At 37.8% G+C, this 16,491-nt stretch overlaps 1 protein-coding gene across 3 annotated transcripts in view; it reads right to left on the bottom strand.

Annotated features, from left to right (window-relative positions):
- LAMA2 (laminin subunit alpha 2) overlaps positions 1 to 16,491 on the bottom strand; it is a 583,497-nt gene that overhangs the window by 79,262 nt on the left and 487,744 nt on the right. For all 3 annotated transcript variants that reach the window (XM_049115400.1, XM_049115407.1, XM_049115415.1), the window contains 3 exons: positions 13,519 to 13,621; positions 3,071 to 3,187; positions 961 to 1,143 (listed from right to left, as the gene is read on the bottom strand). In XM_049115400.1, the coding sequence (XP_048971357.1) occupies positions 961 to 1,143; positions 3,071 to 3,187; positions 13,519 to 13,621 (403 nt within the window). The remainder of the gene's footprint in view (positions 1 to 960; positions 1,144 to 3,070; positions 3,188 to 13,518; positions 13,622 to 16,491) is intronic.

Below are 16,491 nucleotides of genomic sequence, written 5' to 3'. Positions count from 1 at the left end.
ACTCTTCCTTGCTCTTTAAGGAGTCATGTTAGTAGTGTTTATTATTTTGTATCATCATTGCCATTTGATTTGAGGCAATGGTGCTGATAAACCAGCATTTGAATTATAGAACACCTGACGTCAATAACAGTGTTTTTGTTATTACACACTACAAACATTCGGTTAACCAATGACAATGTGGGCATATAAATAGAGGACTAGTCTCTTGAGAGTGACAAATACAAAAATCATGCATCCCCTTTGGTGAAATTACATACTGAGATAACTTATCAACTTCACAGATGGAAAAAAGACTATAAAACACCGTAATGTTTATTGACTACAGTTAATAATTTAAATTATCATTATATTAAGTCCTACCATATTTTCTCAGTGAATTCTGAAAAACTTGATGTAATTTCATGCAATATACAAAAGATGTAGATGAAAAAATACTCTTGATAAACTGGATACTTTAATTTTCTAAAAATATGAACCAGAATTCAAATAATAAAATATTAATATTTTTGAACTTGAATGCATTTCAGGTTGATAGCATTTTAATATCCTGTTCTAACAGGCCTGCTCGTGAGTGTACTCCTTGACCTCTATGTTCCATGGAACTTCACCAACTAGGAAGATGTAATTTCCCAAGTACAGCTGTATTTTTAATTACACTGAAGGATTAAAAAAGTACTTGGCAAAAAAAAAAAGTATTTGGCATCCCTATACCAAAAGTCATGCAGACTTCGGGAATTCCTAATTTCCTCTTGATTGAACAAAATGTGAATGAAGAAAGCACTAGCGCACTGGGGACTTGGATTCCAGCTGTGGAACTGAGGCCGCTCACTTCCTGGGCCTGGCCTGGGAGGAAAGCCGACTTGGTGTGGGCTCTCCTCCACCACCAGGAGGTGGGATCTAGGCTACTCCTACTGTGGAAAGAGACAAATGACACAATCAAAGTGAAAAAGCAGATCTTACTGTTCTTCAAAGGGTCTTTTACCACCGCATTTGTTTTGGCGACGCTGTCTGCTAGTTGATTGTAGTTTTTCTTCAGGCCATCCAGGTTCTGGTGCAGATCTTTAATCTGTGCCAATACGTCTTTTGCTGTGTCATTGGCTTGTCTTGCTTTTTCCTTGACGGCCTGCAGCTTAGCGGCTGTGTCTGTGAGCGGGACAAGGTACGAGCAGCAGAACAGAGGGCTGGAGTTAGTGGCTTATCTCATGCTGGTCAAAGAGAGGCTGGAGCTGGCCCACTTCAGAGACACACACACACACACCAATGAACTTTGTCTCATTCAGTTGTAGCAAATGAAGTACGTGTTTAGCTAAATTAAATTTTCTCAGGGACCTTTGCTATGAATACCTGATTAGCTCTCAAGACAGCAAAGTGATTATTCTAGATGTTCATTGTATAAAGGTATGTTGTGATTTGCTGCTGACCGTATTACAGAGAGAAATTTAACCACAAATCACAGTTTCATCAAAACTAGGTTCAAGATTTACTCTGCACATTCAGAAAGGGGAATGATGAATGTACTTCAACTTCAAGGTAGAGAGACTCTCTCAGGTACTTTAGACCATATGTCTTTGTATTTACATTTGTTTTCAGCATTGGAAATTTTCTATGTACGTCCTACGTATTGAAGGAGACGACAAGCAATCCTGGACAGTTACTTATTTTTTTAATGTTAAAATAAGTAGAAATCACTGATACTTCCTGTTATATAAATGTATGCATTAGTTTTCTTGATCATAATTTGTATAAAAAACATATATTGAACATGCAGATGCCTACTCAGATACAGAACATATAATACCTACTAGTAGATTAATGACTAAGACCATAGGCTTCAAAGTTAAACAGTAGGGTTCCAGTCTCATACATGCCACTCTGAACAATGACCTTCAGTATCTTGTTTCATTTCTTAAATTCCGCATATGAGTGAATCATATGGCATTTGTCTTTCTCTGACTGACTTTCCTTAGCATAATGCCGCGTCTTAGTTTGTCTCCTCTAAAGTCCCAGTGTAAAGTCTTATCTAGAGAAAGATAATTCTATTCACTTGGCAGGATTAGTATGAGGATTATATACACCTAACAAGGACATTGAGTCAGCACTCCTTAGATGTCTGCAAACTTCATTGTTATCGTACCATGCAATTAAAAATATAAAGGGTAGCGCTTTCAGGAGCTAATACCACACCATCTCTTCAAGGACTTGTAACATGTAGGAAGACATTACAGACGTGGTTCAACTGCCAATGTTTTCAAAGCTGAAACATTTAAGGAACTGAACTTTGCTGAGAAAGATGTGCGGATGACGGCCGGAGGGGAGGGCTATGGGGGCAGAGGCAGAAGGGGTGAAGGTGAAGGGGAGTAGGGGATACAGGCTTCGGGCTACGGGAATGAATAAGTCATAGACATAAATACACGGCAGAAGGAATATAGTCAACGATCCCATAATAGCGTTGTGTGGGGACACATGGTAGCTACACTTGCACTGAGTATAGCATAACCTACAGACTTGTTGACTCACTATGTTGAATACTTGAAAATAATGTGACATTGTGTGTCAACGAAACTCAAAAAAAATAATAAAGTGGCAAAGAATGATGTGAGGAAAGGCTCTCCTGTGTTATCACAGGTCCTATAATCACCTGTGACTTTGTAATAGCACATTTTAAGAACAGCACCTGTGTGATGTTATACTTTCCCAATTAATACAGAATGACAAATAATATTATTTCTAATAATAACAATCTTATTAGAAACAAGATTTTCTGGGTTGACACATGGAAAAACAACAGTACAGTAAAAAGATGGCTATATTTTCCTTTTTGCAATATATGCACGTTATACATATGCTATAGATCTATTATATGTCAGTGAGGTTAACAAAGCATAAGAAATATCACAGGGTAAGTATGGCTTAGTTTCTCATTCTCACAAGGAAAGATTTATAAGTAAGAAAACCAGAATTTAATTTCCTGCCAACAGTCCAAATGTCCTGTCAGGAAAGATGGTAAACGCTAGAACATTGTTTAATCGTTCAGGTAAACTGACACATTCGCAGTGTCCCAAATGCTTACCATTTGGAATGGCTGACAACTTTCCCAAAGTGTCATTCAAAGCTCTCAGGAGATCCCCATTTCTAGCATCTGCGTTTTCTAATCTGGTTGTTAAGCCATTCAGATAGTCATCGTTTTCTGTGAACGGAAAACAGAAAAGAATGAAATAATTTTAATCATCTCTGAGTTTACACATCTCTGATATGGACACGTAATTTCAGATTATTTTAATATAAAGCTTATAAAAACAGGAGAACTAATTTAATTACTTTTAATTTATTGGCGATCTGTCAACAAATATATTTCGGACCATAATATAAAATATGTGTTTGCCAAATGACCATTTCTCTCTTCAACATGTTCAACAGCTGTGTTTTCTTCTTGGTATCTGATCCTTATCTGACTTAATTTGAGGGTTTTCTGTGGAGAAAAGAATCAATCTCTTATTGCATTTGCAATGATGCCCTCTTGGCATTATTCCCATTAGTGTTACTCATTTTAAGAATTTCATTACCAAAATGGATCACTGGATTAGCTTTGAAAAATCTCAAACAGATATGCTTGTTACAGAGAATCTCCCAACTTCAGTAAGTATCACATTAGTACATATTTGAAAAATGAATTTAAAAAACAACTTCTAAAAAAAAAAAAAAATAAAAAAAAATAAAAAAAAAAATAAAAAACAACTTCTAGTGCATTTCTGAAAAACTGGCATTTTTGTTAAATAGAAAAAATGATATTTTATAAATTGCTCTCAAATAGGTTTTTTATATGTTTTTTTCTTGCTACCTTAGCATGATCTCTTTAACATTAAAATAAATCACTTACTGGAGATAATTTAATATTACAAGCGTAAATTTTTCAGCTTCTTTCCACTAGTTTTTAACATCATCCAAACTTCAGGTTGGTCTGTGTTATAATAGTAACTAAGAGGTTCAGAATCTGAGTGTGACAGTATAAGGATAAAAGTTATGAAATCTTTTAGGGGAAAGAAAACAAATATCCAATCTGCTGATAGAAGAATAGAGGTTTAGAAATTTTGCTTAGATACATATTGAACTGCAAACCTAAGACTGAATCTGCCTCTTTCTTTTTTTTAACATTATTTATTAATGAACAGTGGAATTAAATAAATGAAAGATATAAAAGTCTGTGCTTCCTATAATACTTTTTACCTTTCCTGACTGGATAAAGTAGATCATTTCTTTAAAAATTTTTTTTAAATAGTTTATTTGTGCCATAATATTTGTTTCCTGGGGAGATGTATGCTGACTGTTCAAATTACCTCTACAAAAACACAAAATGTGAATAAAAGGCAGAGCCCTCCATTAAAGAGGAGCATTGAGGAAGGTCCAGGAAAGAGGGGGTGCCCTCCTGGCCTCGCCTGGCAGGCATTTAGTGATAGTAACGACCAGGGGTCTGTGGGTATGTGTAAGTTCTATGCTTAGCGTTATAACCACTATAACATCAAGATGTATTATTATTATCATCTTCAATTTGCAAATGAGGAAACCAGCTTAGAGAATTTAAGTGAATTTCCCAAATTTGTACGGTCAGTAAATGGTGGAGTTGGGATTCAAGTCCATGCAGTCTCATTCCAGAAATTGTGCTCTTAACCCTGGATTCTGCTGGGATTGGTGGGCAAAACCAGGGATAAGCAGAGCATGTTGGGTAAGGGTGCTCTTACTCACCCAGACTTGCTTCCCATCCTCCCCCCCACCCGGCCCCAATTGTTTCCTCCCTAGCTCTCCTTTCATTTTGCCCTTTGTCGCCTTAAAAACATGGCCACAGTTAAATAAAACTTACACAGGCACTGCACACATGATCAGACGGGAGCCTCACACAGGCACTGCACACATAATCAGATGGGAATATTTAGAGAAAATTAGCAATGCCTTCATGCAAAGTGACAGGCAGAGATACCAAGGGTCCCACATTCTTAAGAATAATGAGCAAACTATAGAACGGGTCGGCTACAGTACAATAAATAGAAATAATGAGTCACTAAATTAAAATAAAGCACTTAAGGCTATAATACTTGAAAACTGTAAAGGAAGAGTCAGATATCATTTCTCATTTATCAGATTGGCAAAAGTTAAAGGCCCGATAATACCAGGTGTTCACAAGAGCGTTGGTGGAAATGCAAGTCGATGCCATTTTCTGAAGAGCAACTGAATACCTTTATTAGAATTTTAAATAGACATGTATTTGTCCCAGCAATTGCGCTGCCAGAATTTTAGCCTACAGATGTACCTGTGAAACTATATCAACGTGTATCTTCCAGAATGTTCATAGATCTTCATTTGTAGGTGCAGAGATAAAAAAAAAAAAAAAAGAAAGATCCTTAAGATCTTTCTCATTAAAATGGGCAAGACACATAATACATACGCTGACACACATACAAAAATTTGTCGGGGTGGGACTCGGTGGTGGTAGGTGGAGAAGAACACAGCAGAAAACCTTGCCGGTACTTAGAGCGGCAGAGAGGAACCGGGAACAGGCCAAGCAGGGGAGCCCACAGTGGTGTGGGCAGCTGTGTACCAGAACCTTTCGTTTTGTACCTGGTTGTGCTGGTGAAATGGCTTCCTCTGTGCAGGTGTTTCTATTCTTTTGTTTAAAAGAGTAAAAGCAAAACAAAACCAAACAACTAACGAGACCTGAACTGGGCCAGCATGTTATTGCCGACTCCAAGACTGGGGTTCCCATGGCTTTGCTGGCACCCAGCATGGGCGGGCCAGGGGGCCCTGTGTGTCCACAGTAGAGCCACGGGGGTCGGGGCCGGCTTGCACGTGGAGCCCATGTAGGGGCAGGGCCCTGGCTGCCCGGGGAGGCTGGGTGGGCCATGCCGACCACAGAATGAGCCCTGCCTCTCCTGGCCTTCCTCTGGGAAGAATAATAGCAAAGGGAAAGGGAGAAGGATGAAAGGTTCCTAACCATCAGCGCTCTGGATGTGAAAAAGAGGGCTGAACATACTAATTAATGATCCACTTCATTTCATGTAAGGATTTTATAGGCAGACAGACTCAAGCACTGTTACACAATAGTAACGCGAGCACTTGCCACTGTTTCACGCGTCTGCCTTCAAGTTCCAAGCCAAAGACCTGACATCACTGAAAAACAAAGCATAAAATATCCCAGCAAAGCATGGCTTGAAAACATCAATATGTCCATTTCAGTCACTAAGATGTTATTATTTTCAATTCTAGTGCCTCCAAGTATACTTGCCAAGTAATTAGATTTTCTCCTCTGTCAATCACGATTCATCTTTCTTTTAGTACTTCTGTTATTTTCCCTGTTTCTACTAAAATAAAGTCTTTGGGTAGGTTATTGAAAGTGTGCTTTCAGAGAGAGAGCTGGCCTGAGTGTGACTGGGATCCCGCCATATGAATTCCTTGAGAATGAAGGGCTGCTCTTTTGATAGTAGCTTGGAAGTCTTCATCAATTAAGGAAATGGAATAGTACAAATTCTTTTTCTTAGCTTCTTGATTGGATTTGATTTTTTAAATAATGGGGCATTCAAAATGTTCTGGCAAGCACGATCTTCACGTACAGTAAAGAAATGTTAATTTAAAGGGCAGCACTTGGCTTACACTATTTTATGCATTCGAATAGCAAATACCGGCAGAACAATTAGGCTAATTATTCAGAAGAAAGATTGATCCGAAGGGCATTGTTGTGCTGTGTCTCAAGTTCCAAAGCAGGGATTTTGATCCTCTGCCTTCTGTACTAGGAAGTCAGAAGGTCAATATTCTGATTGCACTCTGATTTCTGTTCCACCTATTTGATTCAGATTCCTTCTTGATGGATCCTTTCTTACATTCTGATCATTTTTTTTTTTTCTGAAGTTGTTTCTGGAATTTCGCAAAACCAAATCTAAACACCTTGTGGCTTTGTCAGTAGAATTAGGCCAGCAGAAGCTGTGTACAGAAAAGTACTGCAGATTTCAAAATGGAAAACTTGCCCAACTATAGCAATGGGAAGCTTGAGAAATAAGCATCCAAGGTTGGCTTTAAATGGAAAGATACATGAGGCGGAGTGTATCTATAGCTGACATGTAAGGAAGATTGCATTTGGCCCCGTTTGAACTGTAATTTGACCAAAGAAACAGAATTATTAATAGTTAAAGAACATTGAACCCAATTCTTTAGTTGTAACTTTTGGAGAACAAGAAGAGGATCCAATTTATAATTCATAGCTACATTTTATGGGATTTCCTCTTAGGTCTTCAGCTCTTGTACCCCTAGCTTTCGTGAAGACATTCTCTTTATCTTTTCTCTAGGCATCACACCTGCCAAGCCTCAAAGCCTACACACACACATACGTTTCTAGCTTTGGTTCTAACCTTTCAAGTCCCGTCCTCACACATTAGAAGACAAATGTCCAGAAATGGGTTTGGCAGAGACAGAGCTCATAAGGTGAGAGAAAGCAGCAGAGCAGAAAGGGTCAACTGTGAACATTCCTGATGCTGTTATTTCCCTTTGTTGCTTATCCACTGACACGGTATAAGGTGGACACATTCAAAATGAAAATCACCAGACAGAGGAATAAGTCATTTCTACTGAGAGTATGCATTTACTCATTTACCATGTTATTTTTCTTTAAAAGATTGTATTTATTTATTCATGAGAGACCCAGAGAGAGAGAGAGAGAGAGAGGCAGAGACCCAGGCAGAGGGAGAAGCAAGCTCTCTGCAGGGAGCCCAATGTGGGACTCGATCCCGGGACCCCGGGGTCAGGCCCTGAGCTGAAGACAGATGCTCAACTGCTGAGTCCCCCGGGCGCCCCTCATATACCATGGTCTTGATGCTGTGCTGAATATGAATTACAGTTTAGTTAAATGAGAACTGGTAACTCTGAAGGATGTTATGTAATATCTCAAAATAAAGCTGTGAGGTTATCACTTTCATCATCAATAATATCTTCTTTTACCAAATTCTCATCATTAAAAAGGCGGTGTGGTGCCATGAAATCATTGTAAGACTTAGCGGTGGGAGATGTGGGTTCATGTGCCTTTTATACCCCCTTTTACATGCATAAAATGAGGATAGCATCTTCCTTCATATGACTGATGTGAGAAATAAATCTGTGGATATAGGAGAAAGTACTGGATTTATGACAGGCAGTAAATGGTAACAAAATAATTCATATCGGCTTGATGATTGCCCTGGTACATTTACCAGCTTTTAATGACCTTGAAACAGTTTTCAACTAAATATAAGAATACTTTTTTAGGGACTCTTGGGTGGCTCAGTTGGTTAAGTGTCTGCCTTCAGCTCAGGTCATGCTCCCGGGGTCCTGGGATCAAGCTCCACATCCTGCTCCCTGCTCACTGGGGAGCCTGCTTCTGCCTTTGCCCCTCCTCCTGCTCATGAGTTCTCTCTCTCAAACAAGTAAAACCTTTTTTTTTAAAAAGAGTGTATTTTACAGATTTGAATGAAACGTTCTATTTGATCATTGAAACTCATCGAGGTAAGTTCTTCAAATGCAATTTTTATTTTTTATTTAGGCACAAACCAACACCTTGAGACAATCTCTCATTCACAAGGGTGAAAATTACAGAACAGATATACATTTTGAAGGGGTTGGTAAAATGGACTCTACTGTCAAATTGTCATCCAGCTAATATTTTGCAATGAAGTTCTTGATTACTATGACATTTGCCTTATTATGAACTAATACTTTGATGGACTCATTACTACTTATGATTTGCTTCCTTGCCAAAAAATGAAGAAATATCCTCTCTTTAGGGTTTCTTTATAAACGAAGAATTTAATCCATATACTTTTCATTTGCTATGAACATGCTTCATGTTTTGTTTTCGAGGCACCCTCTGAACTAGAGAACAGGTTAATCTTGCAGTGTTTTTGTGTAGTTCTGAAGCAGAAAGTTTGAAAGAAGCAAGGGATCACCATGAGGTCATATAAAATATCTTGCTTGTGACCTTCCTGGTAATGAGAGATTTCTGCTACACTTGGGTGTTCATCCACTTATTCATTTTATCAAGCATTTGTTAGTATCATAAATGTCACTGGGTCACTTTCTCAACTATGGCAGAAGCCCAGTGTTTTTGCCCAGCAATGGGTAAAAGCATCAGCCTCAGAGTCAGGCTAATGTGGGCTACAGGGTTGGTCCCACGATACAAATGTGGTCTATTCAGATTATTGGTGTTTCTTCAAATGAATTCAAATCTACATACTAGAGGCAGCCAATCTTACCAAATTACATAATATATGGTAGCTTTATACAATTTTTATCATATTACATTTTATATTATCATCTTTGGATATTTTAGGAACATACAAGGTATAGTTTCCCTCAAGTCACTTTATTATAATTTTTCATCCACCTTTACAGTCCTTTGACTTCTTAATATTTCCAAATATTGAGATTTCCAAAGAGTCTGCCCCCTAAGTCAACCCCATGATCCAGGGCAGGAACCTGATGCTTTGCAGAAGGAAGGAAGCCCAATTCTTGTCCCTGGCCTCCTGTCAATTGACTTGATGAGGTTGCTATGCCCAGTCTTGCCATTTTTTTTCTATTTTTAAGCCCTCTTTCATGACTTTACTCCTATGCTTCCCTTTCTCTAGTTACTGTCACAGGTTTGGGACATGCCCTTTCTCTGACCGTCTCTTTTGCCTACTGGAGTGACTGTGCATGGGGACCTCTGAGATCATTCAACTGGCAGGTTTATAGGGAGGCGTGTTACTGAGAAACCTTGTCCTGATCCCAAAGGGCCACATTTGGTCTTGTTCCTCATGAGCACAGCACTTGACGGGCCCTCAATAACTGTCAGCTGCCTCTGAATGTGTTCTTCCTCCCGCTAGACAGAGGGTCATAGTAAGAAGTCTGAGAACAGGAGGGAAGGGGGGCTTGTCTAGTGGCAGGATCTCCAAAGACTTAAGATTCTAGGATAGAGGCAAATCCTCTCTTCAGCCGGTGTAACCAGAAACTAAAATGACTAGACACTGAAACCGGCTTATGGTTCCACCTGGACAAGCTCTGAAGCCCGGCTGTGGGCCTGAAGGCTCATTTTGCTTTGGCCAGCAAGGTATTCTAAAAGAAGTTGTATTTGAATACCCTTAAGTAAGACAAGTACTGTCTGGTCCAATAGTTCCTACCATTCTGTTTGCCACTACTTTGTCAGTTTTCATTTTAACTCCTAAACCTGCTCCAACCTGGTTTTATTATCTTGATTTTCTCTATTCACACGCCAAAGGAGGAATTTCAGGTCTGTATGAGGAATCAGCAATATCTACGGGAAAAGGCTGTTTTGCTCTCCAGACTATGGTCGGCTAGGGGATCCAAGCTTGGTTTCATCCATTTAGCCCAAAATTGCTTTTTGTCAATGGAACAGATTTTGTTTTTCACATGCCTATCTTTAGAAAAGCTGATTCTGGCAAATGGTAATATGTGAAGTCAAAAAGAGTAGATCTTTAATAATGAAAGAATGCTCTGGACAAAATTTAACTCCTGCATTAATCTTTGGTTTAACAGCATGCAGTATTCCTATTTATTCTTTTTTTTTTTCTGATCTAAAATAATAACAGAATTTTACCAGGTTAGTCAATGCAACTATATCATATTGATGAAAGGCAAAACCTTTCTGATAGGCTCGTCTGGACTGAATGCCTGAGTGTTTGGAGGATCATAGTATAGAAAAAAAGTATTGATTAATTTGATAAAAGATAATGTTTGGGATAATTCTGGTACTGTTCTTTGTGTTGGACTACACCACATGTCATACAATTCACCAAGTTGGTATTTTTGGGTTTGAGAATTGATCTTTTTATTTCATCTACGTTTCATCCAGGTTACAGAAATGTTATCTATTTGTTCCTAAGTGACTGGATGATTTCACTTATTTGGGCAAAGACAAAAATCAGAGATAAATTAAGAAGTAAATGGTATTGAGAATTTATCCTATATAAGATAAAGCATATAACTGTAAAATCTTAGCATTCTTAGGCTGCTTCTATACCATCTTCTGTTTCATTCCATGCCTTGTACACATTCCATGAGAACCTCAACAGGCTATTTGATTGACAAACTCTCTTGTCAATCTGCAAAGTAGCATTAATTCATCTGCTGGTATTAATTCATCTTTGAACTCTCCCGATCATCAATTTGTCCCAAGTTCCACATCCATCAAGGAAATGATTTTTTCCTCTGTAGACGTTCAATCAGTGCAGTGCAGACTAGTTTTAAATTTCATGTGTGTACAAGGGCAAATTGACTTTTAACAAATGTATATTCAAAAATTAAAAAGCAAAACAAATTGCTCCTGGCAAGTTCAGACTCCCTCAAGGCAAGGACAGCATAAAAATGGCAGAGAGCAGCACTAAGTCATTCGTGTCTAAAGCATGAACTCACCGGATTGTACTGAAATGAACCAAGTAACAAATTAGAAATATGGAGGGTAGACTGGCCTCACCATTTTTATTCCTTCTAACTCCAGGCTCCAGAGAAAGGGAAATGACTAAATCTCTATTTTAATAGCTGCTGTCAAGAGTTTTGCTCTGTAGGGCCTATTTCAGCAGTTCCTGGTGGTAATATATGGCATTTCCCTGATTAACAGCCATTTTATAACTTGTGTAATTGGCCACAAATCAGGGGAATGTCATAATGTAGCAAGAAAACATTCCCATCTCCGTCAGAGCCTTGGCTTGGATTTTTGGAGAAATTATTACTTGAGTAGTTTGTGGGTTTTCATTACTTTAAATAATGTACTACCTGAAGTACAAAAAAAGACATTGAAACTAATGAACATTTTTGTCTCCTAACCCTTTCCACCAGGCCTGTCTTCAGATTTCTATTTTTTCTTGGAAAAAAAAATCTCTGAAAATGGAATTCTTTCCTCATTTTTATAATGGCAGGATTTGGGGGAAATAGAGGCAAGGGAATGAGATGAGGCGACTCACACATTCACCATAGGTGTAAAATTTAAACAGGCACCAAAACAGTACTCAAAATATTTTAGTGCAGTATTTTAAAAAACTATTTTTTAGTTTAATCCAAAATGGATTTAAAAAAGAGCAATGATACACAAAATATTAAACTTTTAAATAAAATTGGATCTGACCCTACACCAGCTTGACTTAACCTCACTCACTCCACCTTAATCCCTGCTAGCTCTGGGCAAAGGTATTGGATGGGAAAGAGTGGCCATAAAGTAATGAGATCAACTCAACTTGCCCAAGAGGAAAATAAGTCTTGACTCTAGTTACTCTTCAGGTTAGAATAAGAGTAAGTTCCTGCACAGAATAATGTATACAGGGTTTTTTTTTTTTTTTTTTTTTTTTTTCCACCTGTGACACTTAGTCCAAAGCATTTTACTCTCAAAGTACCATCCATACTGAGGACAGCAGTTGTAATGTCCTATCCATGTCTATTGGAGACCATGGACAATTAGTTTAAAACATGACAAATATAAATGCTTAAAAAACTTTTCTAAGGTTAGGAAAGACCAATATCATTCTGTTATTTTCAAAAATATACTTATTTCCTGATTTGAGCTAGTCACTGTGATATTACACACTAGCAATACAAAGTTAAAAACAAGATCTCGTGTCTGTCCTCAAGACGATGGAATCTAAGTACATGGTTGCAGATTGACAAGTCTGTGAAAAAGGGAGGCAGTAAGAAGGGGCCTGGAGTTCAGATGCGGTGTCGAGTTTCCTGGAGAAGATGACATTTGAGCTTAATCTTGAAGGTCTGGTAAAAGGTAATTCTATGAAAAAGAATGAAAGATGGGGAGGCATTCCAAAGAGAAGGATTAACACTCTGAAATATGGAGGCTTGGAAGAGTAGTATGTTTTGGAAGGACCATGAATATTTCAGGAAGGTTGAGGAGATGGATGCAAGCCAGAAAATGGCAAGGAATGAGGCTGCAGAGAGAAACGGGAGATATTTGAATGAAATAATAAATATAATGGCTTACCTGGAGAGCAGCTATATTGAGCAATACATTTTTAATGCAAAACCCATAATGGATTGGAGTAGATATTTTATGGACTTTGATGGTTGAATTAGGAAGAAAATACAAGAAAAAATGTCTTTAAAAAGCATGAGAACTTTTCAGGAAATGTGACCACTAACAAATTGAAAATTTCATAAGGACATTTATACTACATCTGCCTAATTCATTCTTTTGTGACTGCCATTTCTGAAGCCAGAACAAGTGGGGTTTGGTACTCTTAAAAACTTGTTATACTTTAATCTAGAAGTCACTATAATTTAATACATGTGAAATGATGCTATATACATTAGGTTTAAAAATTATGAAATATTATCTAATGCAAAATGAGATGTGATGGCAAAACATCATAAAACTGCTCAGAGAGTTTACTTGCATTAAATCCAGATCATAAAAACCATCGTAAAAATCCTAGTGAAACAATGCCACGATAAAATATCCTACCAATCAGAACTATGATTAACCTGAAAATAATAACAAAGGGAGGTCACACTAACCTTTCACAGCATTTGCTAACTTCTTGGCTTCATTAAGAATCCCAAAGCTTTTCTGAAGAGAGCCTTTGGCACCTTCCTTTAATGAACCCTGAGGACCTGTTGCCTGTGGACAGAGAAAGGAGTGTCACATATCTAAAACCAGAGAATTATGAAGTTGATATATCCGGCGGGCAGCTGGCATACAGGGTTTACTTTCAGGAAAGCATTCTGGGCTGTGGATGTAGAATTAGAAATTATCAGCACATACCGGTGATGAAAGTCAAGAGACTGTTTATTGGGAGAGGAGAAGAAGAACTAGGACAGAACCTGGGACCTGGAAATCTTAACGTTTAAGGGGTAGATACAGAAAGAGGCAGTGGCAGGGAAACTGAGATTCTAGAGGGCACAGAGAAGCCAGGAGAGGGTGATACTATGGAAGCCAAGAGATGCAGAAGGTGCTCAAGGCAAGGCCATCACTGGTCAGTATTAAATGCTATGGAACAGTTGAACAAATTGAGAACGGGACACATCTACTGACGTATCCCTAAGCACATTTTACTTGAGTTGTGTAACAGGTGGAGGAGCAGTTCCTGTCCCCTTCAAATTAGGAAGATCAATGCTCTTTTTAAAAACACATCTCCAAGGACTCCAGCAGAACAAACTCTTCTAAATAATAATCTCTGAGCTACAATCATCTCCTAGCAAAGATGTATTTGTTGAGGCCTGGATTCAAAAAGATGACACAAAGATAGCAGAATGATATGGGGAAGGGAACATTTAACTTAAAACACACACTTTAATAGTGTTTGCTTCTCTGTAATCATCACGTAATACATTTATACCAAGAGATAAATCAAAGGGGATTTTATATGTAAAACTTAACCTGGAAAAGTATTTCAGGTACAAGAAGAGCTAGATAATGCTAAATACTTCCTGTTGAAGTTATAAAGCTGAATTCAAGTTATTCCAGACGTAACACTCCAGAAGATCCCTGCAGTGCCTCTGTCACAATTTTTTTTTTTTATCAGTCACATTAATTGAGCATTAAACTGGGAGAGATCACAGAACTTGTGAGTGTTCTGATAAAATTTATTTTCAGGTGTTATGCTAACAGCTCTACTGTTCACAAAACAGATTGATTATAGAACTAAGATCTCTACAAAAGGACATGTGCATCCTACATAAATAAAAAAGGACATTGTGCATTTATAGCGAGCACTTGCAAAAAGAGCTGACAACCTCAGACAATTATTCCATGGAAAAGGGACAGTTTCTTCAACTGAGGATACAGAAATCCCTAGTCCTACAGTTTTCCTTGGGAACTAGGTACACTAACATCACAGAGTGTCATTTATCTAAAAAAAAAGTAAGAGCATCACTATATTGATGGCACAAATCCAGTGTAACTTACTTAAAAAAAAAAAAAAAAGCTTTAGTTACCTACTCAGGTTCTATATCTGTTCCAGATTTAGGTGCCATTCTTATTCCTCTGGTTACAGGTTTTCTGGATCAAAAGAAGGAAATTACAAAGAAAGAAGGATGCAGATTCTCCAAACAGGCACATGACAACAGCAAAAGTGATAGCTGACAATCTATCTGACAATGAGGAAAGAGAAACTATCCAGTAGAGAAAAGATTTTGAAGCTCAGGAGTCCAAATCAATTTGGAAAGGGTAAAGTAGGTTTCAGTATCACTGTAGTAAAATAACTAATGTTGGTATTGACAATCCTGAATCGCCCAGATGATGTGGGTCATTCAGAGTACTAGACGAAACTAGACACAGACGGGAAAGAAAGAAAGAAACAAAGAAAGAAAAAAGAAAGAAAGAAAAGGCAGGAAGAAAGAAAAATAGCTTTCTCCGCAGCCTTGAGATGTGAATGTCTTTCTACAAGAATATGTTCTGGCAAGCATTTAACAACCAAAATTTTAAAGCTAATCTTGGATATGCAAAGTGAGTCATGGGGGTAAAGGAGGGAGAGAAAGTTGATTTGCTGCAAGGAAGAAAATAATGAAATGAAGTGAGAGAAAAGAGGGAGAAGGGTCAGACACCATGGAAAGAGGTGGAAGTCTGAGCTGGGAAAACCAAGTGACTACAGACAGTGGTGACCACTCTTCACATTTTTTTGTCTGCCTTTTTACACATTTCAACAGTTTTAGTGAAGCTTAAAAAAACATATTTAAAATTTACAACTTGGTAAGTTTTGACATATAGACACCCGTGAAACCGTCATGACAATCAAGGTAGAGGAACAATCCATTTCTTTTTAATTTCTCCCTTCCACCCCCCTTGACTTCCTCGCATCTCTATACAAACACTGCTCCTCTTTCCATCACTATTAATTTGCATTTCATAAAATCTTATATAAATGGACTCGTCTAGTTTGCTCTCTTTTTTTATCTGGCTTTTTTCACTCTGCATAATTATTTCAACATTTGTTCACGTTGTGCGTGAATCAATATGTGATCCTCTTTTAATTAAATGGCTATGCCCCACTCTATTCATTCACCTCTTGATTAAATGTCTTGATGGACATTTGGGTTATCTCCAGCGTTGGCCATTCTAAATTGGGTTGCTGGGAGCATTTGTGTATAAATCTTTATATAGATGTATCTTTCATTTCTCATGGAGTGAATAGACGTGGAGTGACTAGATGATATGTTTAAGTTTTCAAGAAACTACCAACTTGTCTTCCAAATTATTTGTGCTACTTCAAATTCCCACTAGCAGTGTATGAGAGTTCCATTTGCCTACATCCTTGCTGGTACTTGATGTAGTCAGTCTTTTTAAATTTAGACATGCTAATAGGTGTGTATATCATTTTGGTTTTAATTTGCATTTTCCTTGTGACAAATAATCTTGAGCACCTTTTCATGTGCTTCTTTTCCATCTGTTTAAATCTTTTGCCCAATTTTTATTGAGTTGTTTGTTGTTACTGAATTTTGAAAGATATTTGTGCATAGCTTGGATACGAATTCTTTATCAGACATGTAATT

Source organism: Canis lupus, chromosome 1 (assembly GCF_003254725.2).
Source record: "Canis lupus dingo isolate Sandy chromosome 1, ASM325472v2, whole genome shotgun sequence".
Lineage (NCBI taxonomy): Eukaryota > Metazoa > Chordata > Mammalia > Carnivora > Canidae > Canis > Canis lupus.
This window is presented reverse-complemented; position numbering and strand designations above follow the sequence as displayed.